Source organism: Strigops habroptila, chromosome 1 (assembly GCF_004027225.2).
Source record: "Strigops habroptila isolate Jane chromosome 1, bStrHab1.2.pri, whole genome shotgun sequence".
Lineage (NCBI taxonomy): Eukaryota > Metazoa > Chordata > Aves > Psittaciformes > Psittacidae > Strigops > Strigops habroptila.
The window spans coordinates 93,036,534-93,063,226 of NC_044277.2; the positions used below are offsets into that span (position 1 = coordinate 93,036,534).

The window sequence follows — 26,693 nt, forward strand, 5'->3', positions numbered from 1 at the left end:
TTTTAGAAGATCTGAAGTGACTTTTGAAGTCATGTATTTCTCTTTTACTGGCTTTAGAGAGGGGGTAGGCTGAGTAGGCTTTTAACATCCAGCATCTGACAGAGCTGCCTAAACAAGGTGAGATGAAACTGAGAGTTGGTGAATAGGAGTTAAAAACTTCAGGATTATGAATAGCAGGTTGGAATTACCTAGGGTTTTCCTAGATGAGGAAAAGAAATATAAATTGTTTTACTTGAAGTAGTTTTATGGACACTCCCAGGGTGTCCATAAGCAGCTGAGTGCTGATGGTGTTTCTTCCAGCAGTAGCTTCATGCTGTGCAAGCAAGCTGTTGTACTTTCCTATATTCCTATATTGTGGGTACCGTTTCCTCAGTTTCTTTTAAGCATTGGCTGAGTTGTTGGGTTTTATTTTATTTTGCAGAGTTCTTTCAATAAACATTTATAGTCTTCAATATTTCTTTGTCTCACCTTCACTGGCTTCAAGATCTTTTCTTTTTTGATAGTAATTTTCTGATACTTGATGTGCTTACACACTGCTTATGCTACCTCTGAGAAATTTCTCTCTGGGAAACTCAGCCGCTGTGCCAAGGGAAGGGCAGTTGCGGAAGGCTCTGGGAGGAGTAGCTAGGGAGAGTTGTCACTGTCCTGTCAACATCAGAGAACCTTCAACCTTCAGACCTTCTGTGCTGGAAAGACATCTCCTTCCATGCTGAAAGGAAAGCAGGCTGTGGGGAGCAACTGCATTCACCCTGGGGAGGGTCCCAGATAAGACTGATAGTGACTGGAAACCTGGCTGCCACTTTTAACCAGCAGTGGTAACTCTGACGGTTGCTGGGAGCTAACACTTGTGAGAGAGCAAAACCACAACCTTCTTGGCCAAAAGGCAGCCACTGGTGGCAAGTGTCAGAGATCTCATAGTTTTGTTTCTGGTTTGTTTTTATTTGATGCTGATTCTACCAGGTTAATCGCAGCAGAAACAACAGTTTTCAGCCAGATGATGTGGATCCCTTGTGGCCACCTACAAAAATGGCTTGTCAGACACAGAAATTAATCTGTGATCTTGTGATCTGAAGAGAATGTCAGAAAGTTTATCTTACTTTCACGATAGGTTCATGGATGCAGTTTTCTAGATAGCTTGCTTTGGTCTGAGGCTTGCCAATTTCTATAGAGTACAAAATCTTAGGGTAAATGTGTAACCTTTCACTTAACTTCCCATTAAGAGTATTCAGTTTATAGGAGCTCTCTTAGAGGCTGTTTTTTCCAGAGTCAATCTATCTCCTGCAAAACAGTTTCAGGATGTTAATACTGGTTTTGAGACAACTTGGATCATGTCTGAGAGCTTGGAAGAATTTGTGTGACCAACCTCAACATGCATGTCTGTCTGCACTCACAGACCACCTGGTGTGAGACTGCAGACATAGCACATTACAAGCATGTCTTAGGGCTGTTTACATCTCACAGTCATCTGTTGAATGGGTTTGTGACAGCACAAAGGGAACTGGGGGACTTTATCTGATGACAAGTGAGCCATGTGTGTGTTTCTGTACTCCTTTGCTAATTACTGGTGCTTAATTTGAGAGCTAAAGGCTTCTGTCTCAGTGCAGTGCTGGGTTGTCCATGGTTTGAAATGTGGCTAGCTTGCAACTGTGTTCAGGAGTGACCTGCAGCTTCAGCACCAGCATGGATTGCCTTGTATCTTCCTTGTGCATCTAAGAGCTGAGTATATGATTGCTGAGCTGTACTTACGCCTAGCTGTGATCCCACCAGGAAGGCTCAAAGATTTTTTTCTCATCTTTCTTTCAACTTGGGCTTCATGCTTTGTAACAACTCTCTTCTTTTTTTCTTGCTTTTTTGACCAGCTGGTTTTTTGCTTTGGCTACTCCTTCATCTGATGGGGTTTGCTAGTGCATTTGTCCTATATTTTCAGATCATACTTCTGTATCAGCAACGTAGTCCTGCTCAGCTGCCTGCTCCACTCTGCTTTTGTTCTATTCAAATCCTAATGGAGAACCATTTGTAAAGGACAAATGTCCATGTATATGCTTGTACTAGAAACAAGATCTCAGAAGATCTGTGGTGCCAAGTATGGTGCATTAACTACATCCAGCAGTAATGTATCTGCTGACAGCCTGGAAGGTTTGGTTTGTGGAGACTCGTTACAAAGAAACATTGAGGAATGGTCTTTTCTCTTCATACACCACTAAGAACTTTTATGTCTCTCTGCTTCATGGACTTCCTGATGGAGGCATTATTGGGTCTCTGCTCAAGAAGGTTTACAGATGTCTTTGATACCACTCCAGAACAGAATTATCCGTAAAGTTAGTGAGATGTGGGAAAAGGAATACTGCAGGCCTTTGTATACTCAATAAAATTTAATGACCATGACTGTTATTTTTCCTTTTTTCTTTTTTCTTCCCCTTTTTTCAAAGAATAATCCTCTGAACCGTTCCCTCTTCTTACTCCAGATTCACCTCAGTTTTACTAAAATAATTTTATCTTCATAAATACAGATTGGAAGTATTCCATCTTTTCTTCTTGAGCGCTTGGGGCTTTAGCCAAACAATTTCCAATAATCTCAAATGAAAAATACTTAATGTGGGAAGTAACATGTAAGGCAGAATAAACATCCATTTCGAGTCACAGATCTCATCTCTCGACCTATAATTTTAATTACTTACATGAACTGTCTTCTTGACAGACATATTCAGAATAATTTATCTAATAAAATGAAAATACAATATACTGGTTCATTTTTCTGCATCTTTATTTAACAGGTGGTTAAATGCAGGAGCTATGCAAATTCCTCAGATGTACAGTACAGAAAACAATCAGGTGGCTCAGTTTATGAACCAACCAGGTTTCTCTTGGTTTAAAATTATTATGAACTTAAAGTTTAGTGTTGAGATGTGTAGCAATTATATTTTAGGCAATGTATTTGGCACAGGCTGTGTTCTCTGTCTATATTTATAGTTGTAAATGTGTACACTTCTGGTTTCAAGTTGCATCTTTAAATCTGTTTTTAAAAAATTAAGTAGAAAGTCTATATGTGTAAGTATCTTAGGTCATAGTTTTTTAACTTCTATCCAAAAGGGATATGCACACAAGTATGTGAATATGCATGTGTTCTACACAACTGCTTAAGTGGGCTTTCTTTAGAAGTAGATTGCTAAATATTGACAAATGTTTATAATGTGAATGCTTGTAATTCAGCTAAGGATTTAAATATCTATCTTTTAATAAGATTATAAAAATGCCCATACTAGCAGTACTTCAAATAATTTATTTTCTAGAATTCATAACTAATATTCCGTATTCAGAAATATGAAGAGGCAGAGATCTGTGTTTTGAAAAGGCTGTATTTCAAAAGGTTTAAAAAAAAAAAAAAAAGTTCTACATGGACTTGATCCAACACACAGACAAGGAAAGGAACAGACTCCCACTGACTTTTGTTGGGAACTCCAGATCAGACACCAGCTACAGATGAGCTTTGTTTTTAGCTGCTATTAGACCAATTGGAAAATGAATGTGAAATAGAGATGACTGTGCAGACGTGTTTACAGGAAATGACAAACTCGGTGGTTTAAGGGCAGAGAGACTTAATGGTTTTGATGCAAGGGATCCAAGTTCCAGACTCCTTGTTGCACACCAGTTTCAGCTCTTGAAGCCTCTGCAACTTGTGCTTTTCTGCTTGTTTTTGAAACAAACTGGAAAAGAAACTCCAAGGAAATGACTGTAGAAGTCATACTAAATCTACTTCATATAATGTAAAGCTTAGAGAAGCAGTATTTAAGAAGGAACATTGTGGAAAATTATAAACTAATCTAAATGGGCAAAGTATCCTTTCCTGCATTGTATGTCAACATCTATGGGCATATATAGTAGACATTACATACAATAGGTGGTTTAGAGGAAAGCTGTAGGAAGAATCTCAGGTTCAAGAATTTGAGTGTTTAATTTTGCAGTGTTAATGCTGATTCCTTCTACTTAACAAAATCTCTATAGGATATTGGCTATTAACTTTAAATAAATAATAATGAATCAAATAAGAAATAGTTGAACTATTTGTCACATTATGGGTGAATTTTGGCAAATGTGACAAAACATCATTTGCTGGAGATGCCATGTCACAGTCATTAAATATTATTCTATCTTGTGAAAAACATCGGGGCTTTTACTTCCATTTCCAAATGGAATGCCTGCTGTAAATCCAGGACAATGTCTTGTTACTTTAAACTTGACTCCAGCATTTTTAATTTCTTCCCATATTCCAGTGTCTTTCCCTACAGTACTTAATATTCTCCACTGTAGTCTGCCCTCACAATATCCTCAGCTTCTTGTTGTGTTCTCTACCGCTTACTAATTTGGTATTGAGACTGGGGAGAGGGAGCAACTGGGGGCTGTTTGAGCCACTCACGTACTGACTGAGTGACCACTACCTGTCATGGGCCATGAACAGCAGTTAAGGCATGAACTTTTTTTCTAGCCATTTGGTGATTTTTTTGCTAAACTTAAAGGAACTTGCTATTTTGAGGACAAAATTTGGTTTATGTTAGGTGGTGAGTTTTAAAGTTACTTTTGGAAGATGAACCAAGATGCACAGAAAAAAACTGGCTAAAAACATAGCCCCCAACTCTTTACTCCCCCTTAGTCCAGAAGAGCACATGTAAGAAAGAAGAGTGTATATAAAGTATGTCCAGTTGTTGACTACTTAGATATTGACCTTCTGACTTTTTTTAGGTTCAGCAGATAGATCGTGTAGTAGAAGTTGTGGAGGAAACTATTAAAGGTAAGCATCACACTTGAAATAATTGCAGCTAGTCTGAAAGATGTAAACATTAGCTAGCAGAAGTGCTGCTGTTACGTTCTTTATCAACCTAATTCTTGCTTTCTTCTCTAGCTAAATGTTTGGACAGTGCTATACTTTGCTGTGTATGCTTTGTGTAAGTGGTAATTTCAGAGATCTTTTCTGGCAGGAGCTTTGTGACCTGTTGAATTCATGGTAAATGATCTAGAGGAGACTTGAAGAAATCATTTAAGTTGCATCAGTATAGGTGGGTGTAGTGTATTGTTCAAAGTTTCTGTGCAATCTTAATGCAGTGCTGTATCTCTTATGTTTAATCCTCCCGTGTTTTCTTCTTTTCACTTTTTGGCTCACTTCCCTGAGACTTCCTCAGCAGGACAGATAAATTATCTGCTGGTTTAATGTTCTTCTGTAACTGTGTTCCATGTTCTCTGAGGCTGTGTGCGTGTGTGTGTACACGCAGTACTTTGCAGTGAAGGGGGGAAAAGAGAGTATTGTTTCTGCAGCCTGACTAGTAAATATTTGCTATTAAATAAATATATTTGTCTGGGTCTTTCTGGGTTACCTAAGTTTGTCTCCATTACTTATCAGGCCATAAAAATTACTGTTCCATGAAGCTTTAAATTACAAGGTTTAGTTTAATTGGCTGTACTTTCAATATAAACAAGTGTCTAGTCCACAAGACGTTGCCTATAACTTTAATGCTGAAGTATGATGTTTTTGAAGTACAGCATAAATATGTAGAAGCAGTGCAAAATTTTAAAAGAAAAAAGTTTCTATTAAGAAATTGTGTAGTGTGGGGGAAAGCTTCTAGAGTGTGTGGTTTGAAGGCCTGAAGATTTCATGTTGCTTTGAATGCTTTCAAAACTGAAACCTGTACTCTTATGTACTCCCAACCAAAACTTTTCCCAGTTTGTCCTCACCTTATGGCATCTATTTTTTTTGGGGTACTGTACCATACAAACAGAGAAGAAAATTATTCAGTGTATTCGTATTTGTTATTAAATAAGCCAAACTGTTTTCCCAGAAGCATCACAGTGTTTATAACAATGTGTTGGAAATGGGAATGGTTTATGAGAGCCTAAGAGAGCTGGGGCTGTTTAGCCTGGAGAGGAGGAGGCTCAGGGGGTTCTCATCATGTACCTTCCTGAAGGGAGGGTGCAAAGAGGGTGGAGCCAGGCTCTTCTCAGTGGTGCTCAATGGCAGGACTGGAGGCAGTGGGCACAAACTGGAACATGGGAGGTTCCCTCTGAATATAAAGAGACACTTTTTTCACTCTGAGGGTGCCAAGTAGGTGGTGGAGTCTCCATCCCTGGATGCATTTGGAAATTGCCTGGATGTGGTCCTGGGCAACTGGCTTTAAGTTGCTCTGCTCGAGTGAGAGAGTTGGAACAGATGACCTCCAGACATCCCTTCCAGTTGTAACCCTTTTGTGAAAATAGAATGTCAATTGGAAAGAGAGTTGACAAATTGACAGGGGTCATACATATGGTATTGGCTTACTTTTGCAAAACCAGCCATAAAAAAAGGAGGGTTTACTTACGTTACTTTCATTTAAATTTGTTTAAAGATAATGGATAAATTTATTTGTTTGGAAATCATTGTCCACTAATGGAGAAGAATGTGAAGCTCTTTTTCACTGTGTCAAGAAAACGGCTCCCCTGTTGGATTTGTTGAAAGCTTACTGTAATCCCAAAGAAAATTACTTCCTTGGAATTATTTAGAACACTTTGTATGAGTATAAAAGGGTTGATTTTAGCATTATTTCTCAATGTCTTAAGGGCATTGTCAGGAAACTCTCTTCAGAACAGTGTCATTCTGCTGCTTCAAGAGATGGTTTCAAGATAGACCTTTATGGTATTCTTTACCTCATCTGTTTGAAAACCATGTATTTGCCAGTTTCCAACTCTTTGCTAAGGTAATTCTAATAAACACTTATTATTTGACTTATCTTCTTATCCTTTTTCATCTGAAAATGTAAAAGAAGGTGTTCATATTTATTATTGCACTTACAGCCAAAAGAGACAGTATTTTTAAGAGACCCTATGTTTTCACATTTTTATATCACCCTGACTTTTATTATGAGTATTACAGAACTTTGACATTTTCTAATTATGAGGTAAATTATCAGGTAAACTGTCATTTCCAGGAGCGATCTTTAATAACTGTGTGGTATTTGTATGCAGGTCATGTCTGATTAATATTTATACTGTGTCCCAGGATGTTTTTTAACTAAAGGCATCTTCAGGTACTTTTAGTATGATACTGTAATTCATGATCTGAAACCTCTATACTGCCTTCTAGGAGTTAGACAAATTAATTCAATCTCAGCCTCAGAATTAGGTTTCTCAAATTCACAGTCACTGTTGTGTAGCCAGAGTGTGTCAGTCTTCCTGATACACAGAACCATTTCATCATGCAAGACTCTGATTTAACAGTTTAATAAACCTTGCTTCATCTGCACAATACCTAAATTATAAGACTGGATTACAGCAATTTTACATCATTAGGGCACCCATTTCCCCTCATCTGCTTAGTTTCCCAGTAACATGTTATGATGACATAATATGTTAGATAAGTATTGGTAAGGAGTTGTAACGTCTGTGAGCTAGGAGAAAACACAGTTATAATCGATGAATGTTCCATCATTAAGTAAAATTTCTGTACAGAATTTAAAAGCTGTTTGAGCTGATCACTCTAAAGCATGTCCCAATAAGATGAAGATTTGTCTTTGATGGGGACCACAGAATGTCTTTATGGTGATTGCTCAAGTCAGCATTTTATGAACCACTTTAAAAGCTGTCTTAAAATCCAGTGTGTGTATACAAGCTTACGTCTAAACAGTTTATAGTAGGCAAGATAATCCATTTATGCTGCAATTCAAAGGAGAAATGTTAACTGCTTACTGTGGAAATTCTTCTTTTCTTGGTTTTGAATTTAGGTTTTTAGAGAGTTGGGTCTTTCTCCCCTTTCTGCACATGCTAGCTCTCAAATCCTATGTTATTAAAGCTTTCTGGAGGTGGGAGGCGTGGAACAAGAGTATTTGTATAGAGTCTGCTTTTAGCTTAGGCCTTAGGGAGATGAGGGGCACAGGTTGAATTTAGTCCATATTGTGTCTAATGCTTTCACAAAACATAGTTTTACAATGGGTCATTAGACTTGATTATAAAAAACAACCAAAGGAAATTACTTCAGGGTTGAGCCTTTTATACTTCACATAACCTTTCTTGATTTCAGTCACGTTGACCTGTCTGGTGAAGCTGCCCATCCATTCCAAGTTTAAACATTAACCCATATTTACTAAACTGTTAAATTGTCTTCATGTGGTTAGTAATCATGAATTGCTGATAGCTGCAGTGTAAGTTTGTATGAAAATGAGCAGATAAAAGCCCCCTATATTATGTGTAGGCTAAAGTGTAGAATTTATACTGGATTTCCTACCTTAGAGTGTGTGTATATGAATGCCTGCATGTTAAATAGTATTTGTATCTGCTGTTTGATTTCACTATAATTTGCTGATAACAGTAGTTAAAATACTCTTTTCCATTTCTGTGATTGTGGTAAGAGTAGCTTTGACTTAAGAAGCTGATGACAAGCCAAATGAAGAATAAAAATTGGAAGAGGCAGGAGTTTCTTTGTGAGGAAGAGTATCATTTGGCTCTGAGTCAGGAAACTGACTGTTTGTGCAGAAGTGCAGCTTGAGGAGGGTCAGAGGGAGGGTAGTGGCCTCATTGAGTCCCTGTTTCTGCATCCTTTGGAAGGACGTAGAAAGGGGGGACAGTTTTGGATGGGCTGTTTTATTTATTTCACTGTGTGGTGGATTGACCTTGGCTGGCTGCCAGACCCCCACCCAGCCGCTCTCTTGTTCCCCCTCCTTGAAAGGACAGAGGAGAAAATAAGATGGACTAGCTCATGGGTCACAACAAGGACAGGGAGATCACTTACCAATTACCGTCACGGGCAAAACAGACTCAATTTGGGAAAAATTAATTTAATTTATTGCTAATTTAAAATAGAGTAGGATGGTAAGAAACAAAGAGACAAGTAAAACTACCTTCCCCCACCCCTTTCTTTCCAGGCTTAGTTTCACTGGTTCATCTCAGACTCCTCTACCTCCTCCCCCTGAGTGGTGCAGGATGGGGAATGTGGGTTGTGGTCATCCCCTAACAAACAGCTCCTCTCTGCTGCTCCCGCCTCCCCACCCTCTTTCCGTGTTCCAGCCTGGGGCCTTCCCATGGGCTGCAGTCCTCCAAGAACTGGTCCAGCGTGGGTCCCTTCCACGGGGTGCAGTCCTTCAGGAACAGGCTGCTCCAGTGTGGGTCCCGCAAGGGCTGCTGCCAGGAACCCTGCTGCTGCATGGGCTCTCCGTGGGCTGCACCTTCTTTGGTGTGTCTGCCTGCTCTTTGATAATCCTCACAGGCTGCAGGGGGATGACCTGCTTCACCCTGGTCTTCTTCAGGGGCTCCAAGGGGATCTCTGCTGGGGTGACTGGAGCACCTCCTCCCTCTCCTCATTCTTTCACCTTGGTGTTCACAGGGCAGTTTCTCACACTTTTTTTCCTGTCAGGCAGTGATTTGCGCTTTCTCACACCACCAGTGACTGAGGGGCTCAGCCGTGCTGTGTCCAGCCACGCTTAAACTGAGATTATTGAAAAGTCAAGGTACTACTGGCAAAAATTATGCAAGGGGTTATCTGTATTTGACAGACCAAAAAAAGTGTGTGTGGGTTGAAATCAGGTTTTCAATAGGCAATATACAGAACTACAGCTTTTCAGTAACTTGATGAAATAACTGGTTAAAAGTTTGAGCATCACGCATTTGTGTGTATGGATTGCTGATATAGTAAAGTCACCTCCTGCCCCTTTCTTGTGTCTCTGGATTCAAAATTTTGGAGCGATTTGTTGAAACAAAAATAATTATAGGTGTTTGTTGTCATCTAAGAAAATGGCTTTATCTGTGGAAAGAATGTCATTACTGAAACTGGTAGTGTTGTTTTTTTCCTTCTGTTTACTTGAGAACTGCTTTGACAGCAAGCATTGACTTATGAAGGACCTGACTTGAAGGTATCCCACCTTACAGTTTTTAAAGGAAGGGGTTATTATTCAGCCAGACACTTCAATGAGAGCAGCAGGTTGCATTTTGATAGCCTGTTTCTGAGTGCTTAGGTAAAGTGTGACTACTGACGGAACGAGTTCAAAATAGTAGTACCATTATCTGTGACAGTATCAATTCTGGGAGTTTAGCTTTGTAGACTGTAATCTAAAGAGAACAGTAGAACACAATAAAGAATATACAGTAATTACAGAGAAACTACTTCCGCAAAGGCAGATTTTAATTGCTTTTCTAAAGCATCAATAATCATGTGACTTACTATAAAAATCTTATCTGCTGAGGCAACAGATTCCAATTGCCACCTATTGGTTCCTGTTCTTACACCAAAGCTTGTCGCTGTTTTTGCTGTGCCTGTTCAACTGTTTTTGGGCATGCAGTGACTATCAGGTGTGTGAGACAATCCAGGATTTTAGGTGGGGTTTCCAATTATTTTCCTCAATGTAGTTATTTCATTGATTTGGTTTAGAAAACGGTTAGGACTGACTATCCCTCTTATGACTGTCATTGTTAGGACTTTATTTTGAAGTAGTTCACAGAAACTGAATGGGAGATAAATAGTGCTGAAGAATAAGAAAGCAAGCAATGAGGGAAGGGGGGCAGGGAAGAGATTGAAAATCATAGTAACAAAATTGTGTTTGCTCATTGTTCAATGAACATGTGACATGCACGGGAAAGGTTCCTTTTCTTCTAGACCTGTATGTTCTCTTTTCCGCACCTTCAGTGAATAACCATCTCAAAGCATCTCTACTTTTCTGTCTTATTCACATTGCTTAGACTCAGCTGGGTTTAGCTTTGTTAGAGAATCCTCAGGGCTGGTTAATGTAAAGAGTGCCTTGTTCAAACCAGTCCAATTTAGTTATCTGTAGGGGTACAAATAGATGGCAAAGGAGTAGAGATGAAAGTAAAAGCTTGCTTTTGCATACAGCTAGAGGTTTGGCTCATTGTTTAAATCTAAGGCTAAAATTATTCTGTTCAACCTGCACACCCTAAAACATTAGGCAAGTTACTTGCACTGCAGCAGCTGGCTCTGACAATCCACCCTTGAGCATTTCCTGTCCTCAGAACACAGCCTGTTTCATCTGGTTCAAAATTTCTTTTCCTTGAAAGTTTCTATCCAAAATCTCCTGAGTCTTTGAGCAGCATCCTTTATCCTCATCAAATGCATTTCTTCAGAGAGGTGAAGGCAGAGGGTCAAGGGAACTCTTCCTGTAGCCAATTCTTCATATTGTCCTTCTGAGCTGTGGAATTGTAGCCAGCACTTTGAGTTCACAGCAGTTTAATGTTTAGTCACTTTTTCAGAAAGACAATAACATCACATGATCTTGAAGTAGGGTGAAGTTATTGAATCCTGGAAAAACAAAACAAAACAACAAGTGCTTTAATAGGCATTTAAAGTGCTTTTGTTGTGAGAGGAAAGTACTGGGGATGTGTCAAAAATATTCTTGAATACTTACATCAATTTAATATATTTTTATATGAACAGTAATTCCTTGTTAATAGTTACCTCCTTTTCTGTTTTACTTGTTGCACTTTGCTGTTTTAGTGCTTACAGAGACTGTTACAATTGAATGATATGTTGGAGAAATACCAAGAGTAAAGAGGTATTATATGTTTAATGGAGAGAAAGTGATGTATGAATTTCAGAAATCTGGGCCACCTGCAGAGCTTTTTTTTCTGAAGTTTGTGTACTGCTTCACTATATTTAATATCTTGGTTTAGAAATTTCATAAAATTAATTTTAAAAAGCCCCTGTCTTCACCTGCATGACACTCATTCGAGAGTCTTCTGAAACAGAATTGTTGTTTGGTGCTAATTCCAAGTGCAAGGCTTAGTAGATGTATACATTTCAAGCTCATATGTGCTGTATGCTTATTAGTACCTGCACGTTTCTCTGAAGTTTTGTTGAGTTAGTGTAAGGTGGAAGGCAATAATTTTGTCAGAGTTCTGAATTGCAGAGACTGGGTCAAATATACCACCTGCTATCAGGAACTTGATGGGGCTGGTTGCCAGGCCTAGATCATGCTTTTATCTGTGGTCCTGTGACACACCAAGGAAGATCAGTAATTCCGACATTGGTCTGAACTATTCCTTGTCTTCCATGGGACACTTCCTGACTTACACCAGTTGGAGGAGTTTGACTGTTACACAATATCCCCACCTTTGCTGATGTAGAGGAGGAATAATTTACATTAATTGCTTGGCCAGGAGCAGGACATATATTTCCCAGGTTAGGTTTGGCTTTTCTTTGCTCCTTGTATTTACTTGAGCCAGGAAATCTTGGGGATGAGAATCAGGGGTGCCTTCACTACATAACTAACTTGCTGCTGGCCGGCTGGGGTTGGTTTGGGTGGGAGCATTCACACAGCAAAGCCCTAAGCTGGTTAATGTCCTTGTTTCTGCACTCGTGCATGTCTGGCAGCATGTGATTGCTCTGGAGAGCTCGGGGATTCCTTTGCAATCAGTCATGTCTGTTGTGGAACAGCTTGTTTGTGCTGCAGAGCAGGGAGGAAAGATGGGAGATGAGCTTAGGGCCTGCCCTTGCTACACAGGAGCTGCTTCCATCAGAGATAGATGAGGGCTCAGGCTCTAAGCCTGCCCCTCTACTGTGAGCTCACCAAGTCTGGGTTTAAAGCACCTCCAAATCAAAAAGGTTTGGGGTCAAATATGAGTAACAGTCCGGGTTAGCTGTAGAGTGTGTTAGGCAATTTGTGTTGCATCCTTGTATTTCAGATGATATTTTTTCTGTAAGTCTGGCCAGAAGATCCGAAATAACTTTAGAAGGTTGGTTTTACCCAATAGTTACAGGGTTTAGAAGAATACATCTCTGGAAATAAATCTAGTGTAGAAGTTTTGTAATAGCCACTTCTGTTTGCCTTTTCTGCCTTTATACATATTTTTTTATTTGATCATCTTAAGCTCTCTTTTTTTCTTTTATGTTCTTGACTTTTTTTGTTACTTTCAGTTAAGTTTCCTGATATTCTCACTTTTTATATTTACTTGATGCTCCTTTCAGTCTTCATCGCTGCTTTTGGTTCTTCTTTACACTTACTCCTTTTGTTTTTCTTCAGAGAAATTTATTACATTGTTTTCCCTTCATATGGCTTTACCTTCCTTAGTTACACTGCTCCCATGTGCCATTTTTTTCCAGTGTTAGGCTTAAGGAAGGGACGCTTTGTATTCAGTAAGAAGGAAATCATGGTGGAAGGAAATGTGTGCAGAGTACATGAAATAGTGCTTAATCCTTTTCCCTGAAGATGCTGGAGAATATCAGACGGGTTGGTGAGAGATGGCTGGGAAGTGTAGAACAGTACATGGGCAGCCTTGTTGTGAGGAAAAAAAAGTGTCTTTCAGGAAATGGTGAATAACCTCTAAGCATAATGAGGTAACTGGGAAAGGGAAAGAATGGGTAACAGAAAAGCTGAAAACAATAGAAATTGTTGCTGCCAAAGCTGGGGTTTCCTGCATCTTTGAGGATTTTCTTTACACTTGTGTTTTTGAGATGCTTGAGATATCTGCACTGAACTCTGAAGCTAACAGCTAAGAAATACTTCTCTGTGTCTAGCTGGGATTTGTGTTTTGGTGGCACACTGTAGCTCCAGTGGGGTGTGCAGGGATGGGGAGGAACCCTCAGTGGAAGCCCTCTTCTTTCAAACAGATATTATTTCCCACCAGCTGTTGGGGAGTGCCAGCCTATGGACTGAGTGAAGCTGACTTTTTAGAAATACAGTAGGTCTATTAATACCTGATAGATATTTCCAGATAGATAGGCAGTTCTTAAAGTTAACTGATGACTAAGCCAGGCCACTACCCCTTTTCTTATCCTTGTATCAAACTAGCAAAATACCAGTCTTACTTGTATCTGTTCGCTCTAGTATTGTTAACATGCTTCTGTGGGTCTAGGTCACAGGTATCTGATGGTAGCCTGAGGTTCACAGCACATTTAATGTTGTTATAATCTTATGGTAAAGAAATTCCATTACCTTTTCCCTTAATATATTTGTATTTCAAGATCAGGCATTCTCTATCGCAGTCTAGAAGCACATACATCTATGCTTAAAGGCTCATGTACATGCCATTAATCCTATGTTACTTTTTAATATCTTTTTTAACAAGTGAAAATAAATGCCTTGAAGATATTCTCATTCTGCACACTGGTTTATCAAACTGACACATTTAAAATCCCTTTTCTAGACTAACAATAGGATTTAATATCCTGATTAATTCATTCCAACCTCATCTTCTTTGTGAACAATGCCAAGTAATGTGAATTGTGTCTACTGTCTTGTATGTAAAGATGAGTTTTAATTTTAAACAGTCAGTTCTGAAAACTTAGCTCTGATTAAAATTGTTTCTAGCTTGATTTCATTTAGAGTTGCTGTGAGTGATTCTGCTCTATAAGCTTCCTCACTGGACTTGGTTAGTACTACTGTTGTGTCATAATCTGCTTTAATTGTCTACTAATTAGAGAAACTCTGCTCTGAAGCATGACCTAAACCACTAAGTAACCTTTTCAGGTTTTCTAATAGAATTTTACCCACTGATAGACTATGTGGAAGTAGAAAAGTTACCTTTATGGCAGAAAAGATTTATAGGACTAGAATATTAAGGCTCTCAAATATAACCCAGAGAGATTTGATTGTCATTCAGCTGTATTTCAAAGCTTGCACCTTTCAGTGAGGCACCAAAAAAAGGAGTGATTTTTGGGTTTGTTGGTTGATTGGTTTTTTTGGGTTGTGGTGTTTGTTTGTTGGGGTTTTTTTTTTTGGTTGTTTTTTTTTTTTTTTTTTTTTTTTTTTTTTTTTTTTTTTTTTTGGTTTTTTTTTTTGTTTGTTTGTTTTTGTTTTGTTTTGTTTTTTTTTTTTGTTGGAAGTGTGATTAACTCGGTTTTCAAAAATGTTATACCAAACTTTAAAAAGAAAAAAGAAACAAACCAAACAACCCCCCCTGCTTTTAAGTTTGGGACACCTGCTTTGCTTAGTCAAGTTGTTATCCAGCCTGTAAAGCCAGAGAGAAGGTAACTTAATCAGATAAAATGCTTTAGAAGTAAAGCTTGATTGCAGTGTTTTGCCCTATTCTAAGCTTTGAAAGGAAGTCATAAATGAGTTTTAAAATGGCTGCTTTTTCTGTTATGCTTGATGTTGGTGTGGGCTTAATAATGCTGATTAGACAGTTAAAAAAATGTTGCTTAGACTTTTCCTTATTGAAGACAACAAAATTTTTTTAAGTTTTTCTTGAAATAAGTATCGGGAAGTAAGATCTAGAGCATGTGAAAAAGTATGATTCAGTGTTTATCAAGTTATGTTTTATTAATAGCAACAATGCTGTAAACAGATGCTTTAGTGATTACTTAAAGTGAAACAAAATAGTCCTTGTATGGAGTAGGGGAAAAAGGATTTAAGGTCATGAATGCTGTAACTGAGGGGGGTTTTTATTAAAAAAATAAAAAATTGTGCCTGCAGCACAAATCCCTGTAGTTGGATATGCATATGCTGCATGCTTTCTGGAAGCATTAAGCTCTCTGCTAAAACTTATCTTCCAGTACAGCTGTTTTCTATCCTCTGGTTTCTGAAGTGAAAAATACAGGGATGTTCTATTCTTGAGTACCACACAGGTTTTGCAAACCTCATATTAACTTGAGCTTTATTGTGATTCAGAATATGGGGAAAACTGCCGTGCTTCATGTGAAAATAAACTGTGATATTTGATTGCCAAGCCATAGGTTTGCTGAGCTCAGGCATGCGGTTAGGGTTGATATTAGCATTCAGTGGATCGCATGGGAGGTGGTCACAGAGCTGGGGATTCTTTCCTGAATTAAGAAGGTCTCTGAAGGTAAGAGAGGCTATGTCTAGTGTGAGGTGTCCCTGCCCATGGCAGGGGGTTTGGAACTAGCAGATCTTAAGGTCCTTTCCAACCCTAACTATTTTATGATTCTATATTCTGTGTGCAAGTGTCCTAAGTATTTATGTTTTTTTTCTAATGTATGCACTAACCTGCCTAGCATTTGAAAGACAATGGTGTGTAAGAAGGTAGTGGTACTACTTCTGGTTAACATGATTTTCTAGACTGCCATAATGTGGTTTGTTTTCGCTTGTGGTTTTTTGGGGGTTGTGTTTTTTTCTTTCTCCCCATTTTCCTGAGAAAACATGGATTACAAAGTTGTGCCTCCTGCACAGGTCTGTCATTATTTCCATTTCACTTCCTCCTTACTAATTTTTAGTCCTTTGACAAATTTCAAGCAGGTTTGTGACAAGTTCTGTAGTCTAAAGGATACTCTTTCTCCAGAAGTTCCATGAAAAAGATTGCATGGTTGATTAATGCTCCCAGTATGAGAAAGGAAGAACGTGAGCTAAATTAGAGAGCAGTAATTCATGCGGCTGTTCTTGTGAGGGTACACATTCAGAGAAGATCAAGCTTCACTGATTCTGTGCTTTTTAAATATTACTTCTTGGGGGGGCAGGTTGTTTTTGTGGTCATTTGGTTATGTTTTGGTTTTAAAACTTCAGAATGGTGGTTTGACTCCAATTTTAAATCTATGAATTTTAAGTTTTGGGTAGCTTGTTTTCGTGTTATCAATCCTGATTGTTTTAAGACTACAATGAATCATTCCACTATGTTTTCAACCATAAATCCGAGTAGAGTTTTAATATGGTAATGCAATTGCATGGTTTAAAAATGGATATACTGGTTTATTCCAAATAAAACCACAATATTAGGAAACACAAAGAGGAATATTCTCTGCTTCTAGTTCAATTTTTATGCTTGCCATAATGCAATCACTTTTGTTATACAAGTAAATAATATGATACCATGCTTATGACTCCTTAATGAAGAATTAGATTGGAAAATAACTGTATTGTGAGACAAAGATATTGCTGCTGTTGTCATGAAAAGGTAGAAGTGAATAATTTAGCAAATTTTAATAGCAGTTACCATATTACTGAATTCACAGCAGGATGTAATGAAATTTTTGTCAAATGCATCTGCAAAAATAATGCCTTTTAATTGCTGTTGATGTTATGATGTCTTATTTTACTATTAACTATTATATCAGGCCATCGTGTTCAGTTCTTCATTACATCACATTTTTGATTGAGAATTTTCATGTATCTTAAAATACCTGAGCACAATGGTGTGCCAGAAGTCGTCGTTTATTTCCAGGCTGTTGTTGCTGTATCATAGAAATAAACTCACTGTATGAATACCACATTATCTGGGAATTAATTAATGACTCCTCAAAACAGGTAGTGGAGAAAGATTTTAACTGATGGATTAGTTAGTTGTGTAAATTGCTGTTGGTAGTGTAAGTTAGGAGAGCTGATTGAACATGGTGTTTAGTTGATCTGAATTGGTTATCTACTTTGTGCTGGATGTAGCTCACCTAGTATTTCATAATTTCATCCTTTCTTTTCACTGCCCTCCCTTTTTAGGGTAATTTTTCCTTTTCTGAAATGTTTGACAGATTGTAGCTATAGTTTCATATACTATCAAAGAGTTTTTTCCAACTTCAACAGATACATGCTTTCTCTCTTTCCTCCATTCCAAGTAGTGGTTACTTTTCACCTCTTTTCAGGTATCTAGCATTAGCTTTCCCCTGCTGTCTCTTGCCTATTTTAGGCTTTGTGGAATAAATGATGCGAGTCTTGTGTTTATAATTCGGGCACATTTTACAATATCTGTTGCAATAATATGTTTTTGTTCTTCATTGTTCGATCTTGTGAATATTAGTGAAACCTGTCATTGTGTGTGCTTTAAATATAGGAGTTGATGTGGTATGACTGACGTACTGTGGTAGGCAATTGGTGATAGGATTTGAATTTTGCTCTCTGCTTCAGGAAAGGAGTTGTGAGGCAGTTTTCTAACCTACAGTCTCCTTGGTGTGGGAGAAGTATGTGCAAATCTTGGTAATCAGCTGAGACATGAACATGTTATTGGGATATGCTTCACAGCACTTTCCCTTAAACTTGATCAGGTAACTTTGACTGAAATGTATTGGTTCTCTACAGAATAAGCTAAAAAATATTTAGTTGTTTTACCCACTAATTGAGGTTTGAATGAAATTTTGGGGAAAAAGATTTTAATCCTGCCGTATGACTTATTTAAATATTACTATGGTGTTTGCTTGAGAATCTGAAAATGAAACTGCTTAGATCATTTTAATTCAATAAACCAGAAAATGCAAGTGTGAGAGAGAATTGGATTAAATAATTTGTTCATTTTAACATGATTTTACCTGTCAGTATCTCTTCAAATGCTACAGCTGGTGGAAATACATTATTACATCTCATTCTCATTTTCAATCTTTGAAGTATAAACACTTCTTTGGAAGAAGAGCAAATCAAAATTAGTATGATGGTTTTCTGCCTTATATTGACTGCATTCCTGTGCTTCTTTGAAGGTCATTCTGTGAGACTGCTGGGTCAGAAAAAGGATAATGGAAAACGTCTGGGGGGAGCACGACTGGATTTGCCAAAGATTAGGAAGAATCCGCTGATAGAAATAATTTCCATCAATACAGGGTAAGAATCTTCCAAATGTATAAAACATTGAGTACTGCTGAGGAATTCAGTTTATCTCTTTCTGCAGGCCTAGTGTATTACTCCTAAATTACACAGAAAGAGGCAGGATGACCACTTTTTGATAGTAAAAGATTTTGAATGTCATTCTTTCTGAAAAAAGTCACTGCTTATTTGGGTGCAGGACTTCTGCTGCTCCAGGGCTGCATACAGGCATGCAGTTCTCTTTGTAATTCATCTAACTCTTTCTCAAAAGAAGAAACCCTAGAAAATTGGAGAAGAAAAAAAGGATTCAGAGTGCTTTTGATTTCTAAGAAGGCAGTTTGGCATATCATTAGTAACTCATTAAGATCTTTAAACATTGTGAAGATCTGTAAATGCCTGATTGTCAGCCAAAATGTATTAATGGCTAAATTAGTTATTTGCTTCTTGCCCCTCTAATATGTTTGTAAAGAGTTATAATGCTTATATTTCAGCTTTTTTTGTTTGTTTGTTTGGTTGGTTTTTTTGGTTGAATAAGCTACTCTCTGCCTATCTAGCAACTCTGGATGCTCGTTTCTGCCATAAGACTAGAAGCACTTCTCTATTCCGCATTTCCACTTTGAGGAATTCTGTTTTAATCTTCCTTCCTGTGATGCTTTCCTTTTCTAAACTCCTCTTGGTCATCTCCCATTTGATCAGTTTCCTAAAAACAAACCAAACCAAAGAAACCAAACCAAAATAAATAATAAACCCCCCAAAAAACTCCCTCCCTTCTCTCCTCCCTGCCCCCAAATACCCAACAAACAAATCCAAACAAGAAACAAACCCTCTACCCCTCCTCTTCTGATCTTCCCATCTTTTCCAATTTATGTTGCATTTCCCGGGTGGTCAAATATAAAATGCATTTCACTAGGCAGCCTAGGTGGGTGTGAACTTGTTGCCTAGAGAAAAAAAATGTGGTAGATCTTAGCACTTTTTGGTTTAGGTTTATTCTAGCACTTTCTTAAACAGTTCATAGAAGAGTTTTGCTACTATCCTCTTTCTCTCTTACTTCCTTGTCTTTAATCTTGCCTTCATAATTTGCTGTAAAACCTAGTGTGCTATTTAGGTCAGATTACCAGTTTAAGGCTTAGTGTGGTTGCTTTTTCTTCCTCTGACTTTTGGTAAACACATGGGTGACGTTTTGTCATATTGCTGAATTATAATATCTTTTTAAACTGCAGTTTCATTATTGTTTTTTTTTTGGGGGGGGGGGTTTCCCTTTCTTTTTGGTGTCTGGTTATGAGCTCTTCTGGTGCAATTACTTTAGGCGATCTATTTTTTTTCCCTTATTGTCTTTCCTGTCTGTCTTATTTGTGCCCATGTGATCAAAATCCTTTTTGTCCTTACAAATAAGGAAAGCATTCTTTTACATGGTATATTTTTTTTTTCTTTTCTGTTAGTATTTATCACAATCTGATGTTATATCTTTCTAGTTGTAAATGTTGTCAAGAATGTAAACTACTTGAGCTGTGATCTTACTTACATGTCTTTTGATTTGTAGTAGTGCACTTAAAATGGTAAAATGCATTGCTATTTCTAATACCAGGTTATTGCTAGTCTTGGCTGATGAGAGTTGCAACTCTGTGAAATTTTTTTAATCTATTTTGAATATATATTTTCATACTGGGTTTTAAAAACACATTTCCCAAGTTGATTAAACTGCTGGCAATTAACATCTCCGTTAGATGTTACCTTTGGAAAACCTTTTATTTAAAACCTGATAGTTTATAAACACTAATTACTTTGCTTAGTTGTTATGGCTGTTCTCGGGTTGATAGAATGTATTTTATACCATAGGATAATCAAAAAAAATAGTAGAAACCACAAAAATATATTTATTTCACAGAGATTAAAGCCAAATATGACTTGATAAGACCAGAGTATTCTGAAATCTCAAACAAGCCAGTTGTATAAGACATCTGAATTAATTAACTTCCCATTCTCTGTTATATTGCATGCTCAGGGAATCCCGTATTGCAGGTGACTTTTTTTGGTTACTACTTGGGGTTTGAAAACTAAAATGTATCTTTAGAAAAGCAGCAGTTCTCAGCAGTTTCTGAAAATGTAAAAATACAATCGGTGAAGAACAAGACACAGTACATGTTACTCATTGTGACTTGGCTGTGTTCGTTTCATCAGCTTTGCCTTAGTAGTCTGGCTATGGCAGTTTTTAGTACAATACTGCCTTTGATCTGAACTGTTTTCTCTGTGTAAAGACTGGAGAAATCTGCAGATTAGTTTTTGGTACGGTGCTCTTTGTTGAGTGATGAATTTGGATCAGACTAGAAGGTCTTAAAATAGTAGGAAATACTTTGTTTAAAATAGTGATTTCCTCCTTGGAAAGACAGTTGTCTGGTGCTGTGAGCAATAGTGCCCAGGACCAGCACAAGCAGGATATCTAACACAGGTCTGAGATCTATCCTGGAGATGACCACAGGGCTGGAGGCAGGCATGGTATTTAAGCTCACACCAGGACTGGGGGCACAGGCCTGAGCTTAACTGGGGCTCCTGGCCCAGAGGAGACTGATGGAGAGAGCCACTGAGACTGGTCAGGTCAATTAGGGCCTGATGGTATCCACAGAGCAGTGACAGGTGGTGACATATTACCATATACATGTGGGATCTTAATGAACTCTTGGCCTCTTCTGTAATTCTGTGGGGGAAGAAAAAGCTTTGTGGGAACATGTATATCCCTTAGCCCCAAAGCGCTTTGACTGCTCATGCTGACCCCTTTCCCTCTCCTGTAGTATGAATACCTTTACGTATGTAGACACCTGCCAGCTGGAACTATTCTTCTGAGAATTTAGTAGGACCAATGTATTTTCGGGAGTCTTAAGATATGTTGATTGTTAAGGTATCTCTCATTCTTGCACAGCTGTGTCTGAGAATGTGGGTGCAATTGAAATGCAACACCAGAATAAGATTTGTTTCTTAAGAGAGTGTCAAATTCTCTTCAGTAATTTTGACTTGAAGTTTCTTGGTATTGATTCCTTCTGCCCTCAAACATGAAGGAGAAAACATTCCTGTCCTGAAGGGTTCTGTCATTGTAGAACTGTGACTTTAATTTTTTTTTTTTTATTTCCTATGCACAAATACATGCCTACATATGCATGTGTTCCTCTGCGTGTGTTTTCCTCAGGCTGGTGTTATACATGAGCCTCCTCAGCTGTTCCTTTCCATGAACCAAGTCTATCTTATCAAGGGACAAACATGTTGTGTCTCCACTGCAGTATACAGCCAATAATGATGATAATAATAATAAAACCAAATCAAAATGAAGCCCCATAAGGTATGGAATAGTTGTGAAGTGCTGCTTCTGTCCATTGTGAGCCAGCTCAGAGTTTTCATACAGTGGCACACTTGTCCTAAAAAGGTGTTGCTGTTCTCTTAGAGGGACCTGGATCTTGTTTGGTGTTCAGCTTTTATTTTATTTCAGAAGTAATGGACAGGTTTTTTTCTACTGTTAATTTTGGTTGCTCTGAGGTTTGCTGTTTTCTCATTTAAAAATCCAAGCTATCTTTATCTCTTTAATTTACCATGGCAGTTAGTGGTTTCTGTCAATACTGTGACTCTAGAGAAAACCTTCCATCCCAGGAGCAAAATATTTAGAGTTTCCAAGCATGTTAAGCAGAGACCATGGTGAGTACCAGAATGGGGTCACAAGAGACTTGCCAGACTTCTATGGCATGCAAAGATATGTTAATGAATCTTAATTTTTCCATGTGCTAAATACATAAGGAATCCTTACCATCCTAGTATCCCGTGTAAGGTTGACCACTGTAACTTTCCCTTAAGGAATAAGTCACCCTTTCTTCCTGTATTGTTTGCTTTCTCTGTTATAACTTAGAAAACATTCTTCAATATTTTTCAAATCAATTATTCATGGGGTTTTTTTCTGTGGGATAGGCAGTTAATAAAATTCAGTGATTCCAACAGAGCTTCGATAGTTGTCTTAGTATGTAGTAAGTTCTGCAGTGATACTAGTGGATCTGAAGCTAGAAACAGTGATTTGCTCTTGTTGTCCAAAATAATTTTCTACCTTGAATTAAGGGCATTTGGTTCAATCTCTTTCACTTTTATTGATGTTCTAAGCAGGTGTTGTACAGGTCATCATACTGGAACAAGCATGGTAATATAAGTAGAATAGCATGTTGAATGCTGTTTAGAGAAAAGACATGAAGTTGTTCACGAATCTCCTAATGTGATTATTCTGTTAGTTTGAAGGAAGAAAGAGAAATGTTCTCAAATCCTTTTTCTGTTATAGCTTTATTTTAGTCTAGGGAAAAATCTTTTTTCCTTGTGATCTAATATTCATTAGTGCCAATTTCATAACCTATGTAGCCACTTAGCTCTCTTTTAATAGGATTGAGACTTTTAATTAAATAATTCTCTATTGTGAGCTCACTACTTTGTTGCTTGGACTCTTACTGACCTGTCTGTGGTGTTGGCATGGCCTGAGCTCCTTTATATTCAAGTCGCTACCACTCACATACATTTCAAACACAATTATTTTACATTATTATTTTGTACTTTTACTTGAATGCTTGGAAAGCCTGAGAGGAGTGTAGTACGAGCTGAATATGAGCCCACAGTAGAATTTACTGTTGGGCGGATTTGTGCGTAGGTTCACTAAAGTGCTTTCTGTACTCTTTCTGAAGTTTCTGCCTCTCTTTCCTTCTCGACCAGGCAATTCGTTGTACTGCTGATGCGCATGCTTGCATTAGACTATCCTGACAGCTAAGATCTGGTGCCACTCATGTTAAATTTGGAGTATGAACATACCCAAAGGGCCAGGTCTCTGTCCAAGTTTCCTGTTGTTCTCCCTCATCTGAAGACACCATATAAATTCCATATAGTCTCATTCTCTTGTTGCTTTTATAGATTCCCTTTTTAAGCTACTCAGAGGGCAGGGAGATGTTTAAGATTCAGCCCAGCAAACTGAGCATTTGGATTTGAGTATAGTTCTGAGGGAGTATAGAACCACAGTCCTACCGGAAGAACTGTGTAGTTAGGTGGAAGCACTCTCCACTTCTCAATCTGCACATCTGTGTATGTTTTCTTTTGGGAGAAGGGCTTTTAAAAACATATGAAAAGGAAAAGTAAATTAAAGTTACCCGTCTAGCCAAGCCCGGTAGGTTATTCCTGCAGTGCTAGAATATCTTACAGAAGATCAGCATGTTACTTTATCTCCAAGATTTTCCGATCTACTTCTGAGTCATAAATACTGATTAAGGCATAACACTTCAAACTTAGTACTCTCAGTGGTGAAGAAATGCAAACTTTTTTTCTCATGGGCAGTCCTTGCTAGCAAAATTTATGTTGAGAACTTTATGTTGGATACTAGTGCTCAGGGCTTTCTTCAGAAGTCCTTCATGCTTCTTGCTAATTATGTCAAGGATTTTTAGGCAATGCTTCGAAGTTCTGTAATGGTGGTGGCTCAGAATGTTTCTAAGCTTCTGGTTGATCCAAATCTAGCAGGAGAATTAAAAAATGTAATTCTACTTACAGTACTTGTTTTTTGAATCAAGTAATGAAACATTCATCATTAAAAGATAAGCTATAGAGTTACTATTGTCAGTCCTGATGTTCTCAGGCAGAAGTATTTCCCTGGTTATGAATTGCGAAAGGTTAAAATTCTATTCTGCCACCATTTTCTGTTGCAAGCAGCTTTTTCAGTTTTATGATGAATTGGGGAGTATGAGGATTGAATTTACTCCAAGAGTTGCATTTTAGTTTTACATGAGGTCAGATAATAGTCTTTCTGTGTATAGCATTTCAATATTTGTTTAGGAGCCAATACCCTGGCGTTGTATGTCCATGAAAATGTAGGTAATTTTTTTTTTCTTTTTTGGTTGGTTGGTTTTGTGTTTTGTTTTGGTTTGGTTTTTTTGTTTTTAATTGTGCCAAAAAAAGAGGGTGTAAGCTTAAATGAAATGCTTTCAACTGTGTAACTTTTTTAATGTGGGTATCTGAAATACTTGATTTAGTTAACTATTTCACATTCTAAAACTTTTCAGCCCTAGATGGTTTTGTCCTTACTTTTGGTGGTTAATAACTAGGTACCTGTGAGGTGTTAGGTTACAAAAAATTCCAAAGTAAAATAATGCTGGTAAGAGATCTGGAAGGTCTTTGGTGGCATGCATAGATTCATTTTGCTTCATTGAATCAGCGTGTATTTTGGGCTGCTTTCAGTATTAAAAGCAGGTTGTATTCTGTCTTATTTGGTTGCTGCACTTGGTTGAGATGACTCATGGGCAAGACATATCAGTGGCTTTCCCCATATGGCAGTACGTAAGGAGGCAGTGGCATCATCTCAGAAACTAGGGTTTACAAACAGAACGATCAGTAAGAGGAGCATGTGGCTCTGCCTCCTCTGATGGAGGGATAATTATTGCTTCATAATCATTTGATGACAGTACACTGGCAGATGCGTAGAGTCCAGTTAGAACAGTATTTATTCCTTTGCCAGCATAAGATACTCCACTGAGAGATGGGATACTCCACTGGTTGTTGGGAGCACTTGAGGATGCTACTACAGTTTATCAATGAATTAATGCATCTAGTTATTAATCTGACAGCACTGCATTGATTCAAGTGTTAACCAGGCTCAGGTGCAGAAGCAGAGGCCCACGGGCACATAACATAGGACTGAACCGTGTTGGACACAGAATTGGGAGACTGGCCTGAGGAAGTTTAGGGTCTGCCTTTTTTGGTTTTGTTTCACCTCATTGGCTCTTGTCCATCTGTATCACTGAGATGCTGAATGGCTACAATGGCTTGGGCTTATACTGCTGATCCCGCAATAATCTGCTCCTGCTGTACCCTTTCAGAGTGTCTCTTCTCCAGAAGTCAGGTCTGTTCTTCCCCTTGTGTTATACTACTTTCCACTTTCACGTGAGGCCTGTGTATGGCAGTGTGACTGCAGATCTGTACTATTTGGCACTGTGGAGCTCCCTGTAAGAAAGGAAAATGTGGTCATAAACAAGGTGGACATGGATTATAAAGCAGCACTTTGTGCTGATTAATGGGGTATTTACCATGGTTTAGCCTGTCTGAAGAGTGATTTAAAATAGATATTTAGCAAGGTAGTATAGAGATCAACTAGGATGCAGTAGAGTTTTTGTAATTATGATAGCAAATTACTGTTTGGTAAGGCCATAAAGAGAGGCCCTAATTGTGACTTAAATCCCTGAGCTCTTGCAGTGGCCTGTGTTGCCTGTCCAGGTTTTTGGCTGATCGAACTGGCTGAGTTTAGATTTCTAGCTTTTTGTGGCATATAACAAACAGCATCTATACCTGTGGGGCCCTCTTTGCAAGCACTTTGTGTGTTCTTGCCATCTCTGACTCCTTCATAACTGGAATGAGTTTTCTGGAGGCACCGTCTTGAAACCATACCAAAATATCTTTGATTGCTCAGGAAAGGATGGCATGGCTAAAGTCTAAGAGCTTGTGAAGCCACTGCCTTCCTGTGCTGCAATTAGTGGGATGTTTAAGTAATAATCTCATCAGTTCAGCAGAACCACCACTGTTTCTTTGGCTTTCTGTCATTACTGATGTGCAGTCAAGTCTGTGCCCTAATACAATGTTAAGTCTAGATAAAAGAGAGAGAGAGATGGAAAATGGAAGTCTTTCTGCTATGTGAAAAATTGGATTATCTGGTGTTTGACAGTGATAGACTTGGTTTTTTGGCGACTGCTTATATACTTTTGTCTATTCAACTGTGCTGCAATGTTTTCAACATTTCCATCTTCTCCTAAAATGCTGCTGTCCCGATCTTGAATGAATAGTGAGTCTGAATTACAAATCTGATATTTTGTAAAAACCTTTGACCGAATACTTACAAGAATGAATTCCATGTTTTCAATTTACTTGATTTAGTTTGTTCATTAATAAAATACAGGTTTTCTATATTTTAATGTTTAACTTTTCAAGATACTTATGTAAGTGACGCTGCAGTTGAAAGAAGATTTTGATTTTAGAATACAAGATCAATACGTATTTTGATTTGCATTCAATATTATGCTTGGAGAAGCAGAAGAGTATTTCTTCAGATTATAATAGTTATTATATAATTACATGTTATAACGTATTTACTTTTACTGGAATTCAAGATAAATGCTTAGAGCCAACTCCTCAGGAAATATGAAGTGATACAATTACTTTGGTCCTACCTTAGCTTATAATATTTAAATGGACACTTTTCATATCTATTTAGCTCAAACATCTATGACATGCCAGATTGTA

At 38.0% G+C, this 26,693-nt stretch overlaps 1 protein-coding gene across 1 annotated transcript in view; it reads left to right on the forward strand.

Annotated features, from left to right (window-relative positions):
• CDKAL1 (CDK5 regulatory subunit associated protein 1 like 1) overlaps positions 1-26,693 on the forward strand; it is a 395,417-nt gene that overhangs the window by 120,769 nt on the left and 247,955 nt on the right. Inside the window, exons 7-8 of the mRNA XM_030489990.1 lie at positions 4,738-4,786; positions 18,308-18,428. Of these exons, the coding sequence (XP_030345850.1) occupies positions 4,738-4,786; positions 18,308-18,428 (170 nt within the window). The remainder of the gene's footprint in view (positions 1-4,737; positions 4,787-18,307; positions 18,429-26,693) is intronic.